Source organism: Platalea leucorodia, assembly GCF_965183815.1.
Source record: "Platalea leucorodia genome assembly, chromosome: 8".
In the NCBI taxonomy this organism is placed as follows: Eukaryota; Metazoa; Chordata; class Aves; order Pelecaniformes; family Threskiornithidae; genus Platalea; species Platalea leucorodia.
In genome coordinates, this window is record NC_138830.1 from 18,398,411 (window position 1) to 18,407,645 (window position 9,235).

The window sequence follows — 9,235 nt, forward strand, 5'->3', positions numbered from 1 at the left end:
TCTAATAAAAGTTTAAAGCTTGCCAGAGAGGTAGTAACAATCGCCTTGCTGTAATTTATGTGAGCAAAGCATTTTGAAAATCAGGAACTTTAAATTTTCATCTTTCTCTGTCCTCACTCTTGTTCTTCCACTACTCAAAACTGGTTTCCTCTGAAAAGATATGGTAACTTCATCTGTCTGCCTCTTCAGGATTTACTTTTTTTATTCCAAGCTTTATCAACTTGGACACAAAGGCACATAATCTTACTGGGACGGCAGAAGGTGATACGGAGAAGGAATATACAGAGAGACACCAGTCTTTTTTCGTGACCGCAGTCAACCCATGAAGAGTGAGTGCTTTCAGCCACCTACAAGTAAGTAAAGTATATAGTCATGGAAATAATGCAGCCTACTGTCAACTCATAAATGCTCCTGCATAGACAGCCATGATAATAAGGTACAAAAAGAAATATATTCGTTAGAGATTTTTGTAAGCATTTTATGTTTGAACAATGAAAACCCAGTATTTGCTTTACAACTGCACACACAATGGTGAAATATGGTTGTGATTTATGCCATTCATTGTAACCAAACTACAAAATCTGATCATTTTGTCTGTATTTTGAAGGTATTTACTGCATTTGTTTCAGAATACCGTGGAGAAAATGTATGCTAGTCGAGAGGATATTGGGTATGATTTTGGAGATGACTCAAAAGTTGGAAGTAAGCCAGCTAAGCCTAATCCAAACATCGATGGAGGATGGGCTTGGATGATTGTACTTTCCTCTTTCCTTGTGCACATACTTATCATGGGGTCCCAAATGGCCCTTGGAATACTCAACATGGAATGGCTTGAAGAGTTTAATCAAAGTCGTGGCTTAACAGCGTGGGTTAGCTCCCTCAGCATGGGCATTACACTTATTGTAGGTATGTTCCAGCATAATTTATTTCAAAACTACAAAGATTTTTAGAATATGTTTGCCACTCATCCCTCAAGTATTTTCTCACAGTTTTCCATTTTATTAGCAGACCTGCCCAAGTTCTCCTGAGTTGCCTTTTTAAAGTCCCCAGGACAAATTTTACAAGTTAGAGGGAGAAAGGGAACAACAGGGAAGATGATAAAGAAGACAATTACTCCAGGAGACAGCATGAGCAGGAAAGGATGCCTGTGACTTCAAGGTCTCACTAGAATTGAGAAAACAGACCATCTGTGAAGCTTGTGGCCCTCCCCATACTCTGTCTGGGAGGAGAAAATGTTGAATTTGGACAGTTCATGTTTCAGTTTGAGAGCTGAACTAGAATTTATTTTTTAAGTTGTGGTTGGATCAATCCAAAATAATATCTAGAGGGGTATGTTTATGTATATATGTGTATACACACCTCTGTCTCCGTAAATTAAGATTGAAAAAGTTGTGTTTAGGTCTGCGTAAAATATTCCACCAAAACCAAAATAAAATGTTTGCTTTCTAGTTACTTGTGAAAAAGGCCTGCACTCACACAGCATTAGTATTGGGAACAACGGTTTCAGTTTCTTCCTCTGGTTAAACTGTCTCTTCTCCATGGGGCAACTTTGATTTTAGGTTGTGCAGGTATTTACTAAGTATTTGGTTGGTTGGTTGAATTTTTCTTCTCATGATTTTAAACAGTAATAGGGAAAATAAACTGAATTGCATGAGTAGCCTGATGTTTAACATTTTGTTTAAAACATTAAGAATCTTCATGTGAAAAATTATTAAAGGGTGTAGAGAATTAAATAAAGAAATTGACGTTTTTTCATGTTTTTTAACAGGTCCTTTCATTGGTTTATTCATCAGCATGTGTGGGTGCCGCAAGACAGCTATAATTGGAGGGATATTGAATGCCCTAGGTTGGATACTGAGTGCCTATGCCTCAAATGTGCACTACCTCTTCCTTACGTTTGGAGTGACAGCTGGTAAGCCGTACTAACATTTGAAAGTTCTTTCAATTATTTTTGATTCTTTTGAAGGTTATCTGGGTGAGTAAAGAGGGAAGTTAGAGTGTAAAGTTATCCCAGCTTTTCTTTCAGGCTCTTTACAGCCTGTTATCTTTTCAGAAAACTTAATTATTTACTCAGTCAGTTGGGCCCAGTGACTTCTGTTGTCATTTAAATCTGCCACGTGAAGATGGTATTTTTATCAGTTTCTCCCAATTGAATGTATTAGGGGACATTTTTTATTAGAAGAATTAATGTGGCCCAGACTCTAACAAGTGGAATTTAAAAATGTTAAAACACTGTTGAATTATATATCTAGCTAGCTAACTCCTCTCTTTGTCACAGGAAGAAAGAGCAAATGTTTTCTACAGGAGCTGCTCCTCATTAGTAAAATACCAGATTATGATAACTATGTCCTGCTTCAAAACCCATTTTAAAGGATGTTGTGAGTTACCAGGCTGCCGGTAGGCAGCTAAGCCTCACACGGCTGCTCGCTCACTCTCCTGCAGTGGGATGGGGGAAGGGTAAAAGTAAGATAAAGATAAAGATAGTTTAAAAAGCAAAAGCTGCACGCACAAGCAAAGCAAAATAAGGAATGAATTCACTACTTCCCATCGGCAGGCAGATGTTTAGCCATTTCCAGTGAAGCAGGGCTTCGTCATGCGTAACGGTTACTTGGGAAGACAAACGCCACAACTCCGAATGTCCCCCCTTCCTCCTTCTTTCCCCCAGCTTTACATGCTGAGCATGACGTCGTATGGTATGGAACAGCCCTTTGGTCAGTTGGGGCCAGCTGTCCCAGCCGTGTCCCCTCCCAACTTCTTGTGCACCCCCAGACCACTCACTGGCAGGGCCGCGTGAGAAATAGAAAAGGCCTTGATGCTGTGTAAGTACTGATCAGCAACAGCTAAAACATCCCTGTGGTATCAACAGTGTTTGGGACACAAATCCAAAACATAGCACCATATGAGCTACTATGAGGAAAATTAACTCTATCCCAGCCTGAATTAGGACAATGCATGTGGCCGTATTTCATACGTAGTTTCTAATAAAGGATATTCAGATTACATCAACAACCACTAATAAATAGCAATTAACTTTGCTACATTTGTTTGCAATCAAAATCACTGAAAGAAGTAATATTTTGTCATTTTTATTGGAATTAGGTCTCTAGAAAACCTTCTGACATGTGTAAGAGCCCGATCAAAATATGAAAAGGCGTGTGTGTTTAGGCATCTTTCTTGAAAACCAATAGATCCTTAGTGCCTGAATGCTGAGTTTCTAGCAAAATGTGGCTTCTTGAGAAAAAAATCAGTTACTTTAAGAAAATTATGTAGAAGAACCCACTATTATCTACTTAAAGCACTCTCCATTTTATTCGCTGTTCATTTCTGGAAAGAGAAACTGTTAATAGATATGAAATAAAAATGTTAAAGTAATCCAAGTGAGAAATACAAAATTTGGCCTTTAATTATTTGAGTAACACTGAGCAATTCAAGGGGCTTTGAAATGTTACTCACTCCACGGATAACATGGCCAGTTATGTTTGCAAATGAAGCATGGTATCTGTGTTATACGTGACAGACAGAAGGGTTATGAAAACAATTGTTTGCGATACTAATAATAGCTTCAGTACCCTCCATTCCCTCAAACTACCCTTTCACAGAATTTCACAGAAATCTGCAGAATTTCTGTACATAATTTTTTATCTAGCTCTCTGGTGGGAAAAAAATTGAAACTAGCAAGGATGACTGTGATGACTCTTTGTACCACCATACCATAGATTTCAGTAATGTTGTAAATTCCTGAACAAAGAACCATAATTACAGGCAGGGTTCTGCCCTTTTTGGAATTTCTGTTTCCATATATATTGAATATAATCAAGCAGACAGGAATCTACACACTCTTTCTCTCAGCCCTTGCTCCTTTTGAGAAAGAGCCTACCAAAAATACCAGACAAAAAGGCAATAATTATACAGAGAATTTAAAGAGGGGTGAAAACCATATTTTCAGAAGAAAACTGAGGCAAATTTTTACATGAGGTAGAGAAGGGAGATGCTGTTGCAGGAGTAGCTATGGCCAGAAAACCAGTGTAGATATGTCTGAGATGTTTCCTTTAGCTCCATGAGACCTCCATTCACCATCCCCTCACTCACCGTCCCCTCACCATCCCCTCACTCACCGTCCCCTCGCTCATGATCTCCTCACTCACCCATGGCCTCAGTCCCCGTCCCCTCACTCCCATCCCCTTGCTCACAGTCACCTCACTCACCGCCACCTCAGGGAAGCTTCTTTCATGTTCTCGTGGCCGCTAGATGTAACACTGCCGTTCACTTAAGGTGGCTGCCTCCCGCTGTGGTCACTTTTGGGCCTCCATGCAGTGCTTGTGGGCTTACTCCTGGCTCCTCTTCTGTTGGTGACCCACTGTGCCGGATGCCCTCATGCAGTGCGTCCCCACGATCCCAGTCTCGTCCCCTGGCCGCAGCCACCCTGCCGCCTCAGCTCCCATTCCCAAAGCGCCCCTCACCTCCGTGCGGTTCCCCTCCCCCAGCTCCTCATAGCGTTTCCCCCTCACCTCATGGCTGCCAGCTTCCTCCCAGCTCCATGGGCTCTCCTCCTGCAGCAGCGGGGGGGGGGGGGGGGGGGCAGAGGCGCCTTCTTCCCCCGCACCCATCCCGGGGAGCCCCGGGGTGGGCGCCTGGAGCCATTGGTGCCGGGGAGCCCCTGTGGGCTCAGGGGCAAAATGTCCCCTGGGGCCCCATGGAGAGGGAGAGCAGAGCCGGCCCTGCCGCTGCTGTCGGTACCGGGTGACAAGTCTGTGAGGAAGAGGAGTGGAGAGGCTTGTGGCCCGGCATTTGCCTGTGAAGGTGGCATGTCTTTGCCTGTGATTAGACTACATTTTGCTATGTAGCCCACAGAATGAAAAGATAAAATAAAACAGTTTTAAAAATGTCTTATGTCTCAGGATGCACAGGGAAGCGTAATAAACACTAACAGAAGTATGAGCCTGGGCTGTTTTTTCACAGCAGTCGACAGCAGTGCGGTCTGCCGAGGCAGGGAGTCTTCTGGGGGGCAGAGGGATTTCCCTAGAGTTCGTGGCTGGGTTTGGGGAGGGAGACCTTGTGCAAAATAAAAACCTGATCATGTATTTGCATAGCAAAGAAATGAATACTTCTAACAGGCAAAACAAGTCAGCTCTGACCATGGTACACTGCCGTGATGTTGAGGTGCTTTTTTTCAGGCTTTGCTGGAATAACAGCTCTATCTCCAACCTACCTGTAGCTAGATCATGCTGTAGCTGCATGCAGCTACATTATCAGCTATTGAGGAAAAATTTTAAGCCCAAAATACTCTTCTAAATGACAATCGCAGTGAATTTGGAAGCATCTTCTGCATACACCTCTTCCAGTCCAAATCCCCTCTGTCAGGAATTTGCTGTGAGAAAAACTGGGCAGCTGTTACCTTTAATGATGTGTTTGCACAACTCTCAACACTTTCTGCTGGAAATAGGTACCTTTGATACCCTGGTTTTTAACTACGAGTGAGGGAATTTCTACAGAATGAGACATCTGCCTTTTAAGAACATGCCTGTGCAGCTACTGTGTGGCCCTCCCCGGGCTTCCCTGCCATGCCCAAGGAGAAACCTGGAAGCCACCCAAGGTCCTACCGCCGGGCTAACCCCCCATGCCGACTCCTGAAACGTATCTCACGGTCACCGTGGCTCCACAGTTAAAGCAAGGACAAAAACTCAGTCTGGATCTTCATTGCTGGTGAACTTAGGCAAAAGCAACAAGATGTGCCCACTAAGCGATTTCTGGTCACTGATGCAATCAGATGCAAGTATAGCAAATGCAGATATTTCAAAATAGGATTTGTTTATGTTTGTCCCCATATTAACTGTCACTGATTTATTGTGGGCTGTTTGGGGCTTTCCAGTGGTGTCATGCTGAACTGATGGAAAGGTTTTATCTTCCATGTGTTTCAGTTTTTCCAGCAGTTAAATAGCAGTATTGTACTCTCACTGGAAGGAATACTGCAAATTTTGGAAAATACTACAAGACAGAAATGAAAGTTAACATGAGAATTGAATATTTATTCTCAGTTTTACTACTATGCTTGTGCAAAAGTTGGGAATAGAACTGATTCATTTTTCACTGCTTTTTATCTTGTTGGCAAAAAGTTCAGACTGACTTTGGTTTTTATTTTCATAGGCGTTGGAAGTGGCATGGTTTATCTGCCTGCGGTGGTCATGGTGGGGCAGTATTTCCAGAAGAGAAGGGCGCTTGCACAAGGACTCAGTACCACGGGAACAGGGTTTGGAGCTTTCCTAATGACTGCCTTACTGAAGTACCTCTGCACTGAATTTGGGTGGAGGAACGCCATGTTCATCCAGGGCGCCGTCTCCCTGAACCTTTGTGTCTGCGGGGCGCTTATGAGACCACTCTCTCCCAAAGACGTTAGTGAAAAATATGTTGTGAGAAGTAATAGTGAAGATAATCAGGCAAAAGCTCTGTCCCATTCTGCAGAGACTGTAAAATCTAACGGAGTCCTCAGTGAAGAACCGGAAAAAAAAGAAGAGGCAACAAATGAAGAAGTGCTTGACAGCGTTCAGCACGTAGAAATTGGAAGTAAATCTAGAAGCGAAAGGAGTATGTATGGACTGCGCATTCTTAAGACAGTGAGCCAGCTGACGGTTACAGTCAGGAAGGGCTTTGCAATATGGTACTCCAGCTACTTTGGAGCTGCATCACTGTTTACCAATAGAGTATTTGTGGCCTTTATAATTTGGGCTTTGTTTGCCTATAGCAGCTTTGTCATTCCCTTTATTCATCTTCCAGAAATAGTCAAGCAGTACAACTTATCCAGTCAGAACAATATATTCCCTTTGACATCCATTATAGCTATTGTTCATATTTTTGGTAAAGTGATCCTTGGAATCATCTCTGATCTCCCGTGCATCAGCACGTGGAACGTCTTCCTCATGGCTAACTTTACCCTAGTCACCTGCATTCTTACTTTGCCACTAATGCAAACATACATTACCCTGGCTGTGGTTTGTGCTCTAATAGGATTTTCTAGCGGCTATTTTTCTCTAATGCCTGTTGTGACTGAAGATTTAGTTGGAACTAAACACCTTGCAAATGCCTATGGCATCATCATTTGTGCCAATGGAATATCTGCATTGCTTGGACCACCCTTTGCAGGTAGAGAAGTTCAAATCTCTAACCAACAGATGTTTGTATAATAACCGTGTGACTTGCTATATTATTAAGATTTCTTATGTTCGGAGCACGTGTCGTTAACAAAATTACAGCTGCTCCAGAACAGACTGTGACGTCCAGCTTTACATTGTACAAATTTACCAATCACGTCTGCTGGGTACCAGCTCACTATTCACACATTACAAATTACCATGCTTGCAAATAACCCCAAATCTATTGCAAGCTATCCTTTCAATGGTATGTTTCCCTAAGATCTTATCATACACTTTTTTAAAATTGAAAGGTTTAAGCTATTTTTATGTGTTTTGTGTAGTATATGCACTATACGTACTCATGCCTCTAGATGAAAAAATGATGAATAGTTGTCAGGGTAGGCAGCTGTTTGTACGATAGTATTGCACCCAAGAACTATGAAGTGTGTTTGGGTGTCACCACTCTAAGCTGCCAATGGATGCGTTGATTTAACTATCTTAGCTTTGCCTTCCTTCAGCCAGAAATATCTGCTTTGGGGACTGCGCTGCTCATAGTCTTTTTACTGCCATCCACAGCAGAAGGTAGATGTGTATGATGTATGTTATCCCTAAAGTTACTTAGGTTTAAACAAACATTCATTATACATTTTCTCATAGAAAGAGGCAGGGAAGTACAGGAGAGAGAGAGGTACTGATCATCAATACTACAGCCAGACTGCGGCTATCTTTTACAGGTACGCAAATCAGAAGAAAGCAGTAAGAAACCTTGCGAGTAATGGCCGTGGTCAGCCAGGGATGGCACTAGGCTGAACTGAAGCTATTAGCAGCACAACCAACTCAGAAAAGCGAGAATGCTGTCACCTTCTCTCCCCACCATTGAGTGAGCCGACACGATTTGGGAGAAAGCTTTGGGAGAAGCTAGTGCCCTTTGACAGGCAGCAGTGTTTTACACTACCATATATTCTTTCAGCACCTCTCAGTCTGTGCTGAACGTGTCTTTGTATTTGGTCATTAGTAACAAAGCAATTGGGATGCATTTAGCTGATGTAAAAAAAGCTTCTGATCTTGAGGTTACATTGCAATGCAGCCAGCATGACATGAGGGAATCTTGCTATTTTGGGTTCTCGAACCTCTCTGAAGTAACTTTAATGTATTTTTGCAAAGGAATTAAGGCTGGAACGAGAGTCATTGCAGTACTGAGATTGTATCTCTTGAAAAGTCTTTTATCAGTATGTGAGTCTCTGAGAAAGCTATTGGGAATGTGTTTGCTTGCACAAGGCACAGCATTTGAACTAGCCTGCATTTCGGGCATTTTACAAAGAAAATAGTAGGGTGGAAGAACTAATTGGTTGGGGATTCCAAAATGTCTGTTTTAAAGTCAGACCTGTGATTGATAACTTATTTGAAAAATGTAGAGTTTTAGAGAGATGGTTGCTTGGCTTCTTCGGATGGCACATAGCTGGAGTCCCAGACTTCCATGATACTTAAATGAGGCGATAGGTTTTGCACTAGTTTTGGGGTTTGGTGAATGAACAAGAAATTTTGTTAATACATTTCCATTTGTAGCATCTAGAGGAGGAGACAATCACCACCTCTTTTTTTTCCACAAAACATCTATGGATTTGACTGAAACGTCCTAAGAGATGTGCAGTATTTTTCATATTTTCCCATGCAATGTATCTTGTTGTCAAGCTTTGTAACAACTGTGTTTTGTCCTTATTTTGCAGGTTGGATCTATGACATCACACAGAAATATGATTTTTCTTTTTACATATCTGGCTTGCTGTACATGGTGGGAATAATATTTTTACTTATACAACCTTGTATTCAAAAGAAACAACCAGGAGAAAAATCTACGGAAGAGGCACAAGTATAGAACAAATTCCAGAAGTTTTTTTACAGAATTTTTTTGCTTTCATGTTTCTATTGTATGACAGTTTGACACTGGTTTTCTTATGGAACCAACCACATTCAGCTGTACTTAAGTGAAAAGCAAATGTGCTCCAAAATGCTAATAAATTATTAGAAATATGCTTTTAAAACGAGTTAAGATCTTTTGCTTTAGAACTAACAAATACACTGATTAAAAGCACCCTGCCAGTCTTTTA

The 9,235-nt window shown here is 41.7% G+C and overlaps 1 protein-coding gene across 1 annotated transcript; it reads left to right on the top strand.

Annotated features, from left to right (window-relative positions):
* Positions 1–342: 342 nt before the first annotated feature.
* On the top strand, positions 343–9,003 carry SLC16A14 (solute carrier family 16 member 14; the record flags this gene model as incomplete). Its single annotated transcript, XM_082318968.1, has 5 exons — positions 343–353; positions 630–906; positions 1,769–1,912; positions 6,145–7,137; positions 8,855–9,003. Exons 2-5 carry the CDS (start codon positions 645–647, stop codon positions 9,001–9,003), a joined length of 1,548 nt encoding a protein of 515 aa, XP_082175094.1. The 5' UTR covers positions 343–353; positions 630–644.
* Between the last annotated feature and the right edge of the window lie 232 nt (positions 9,004–9,235).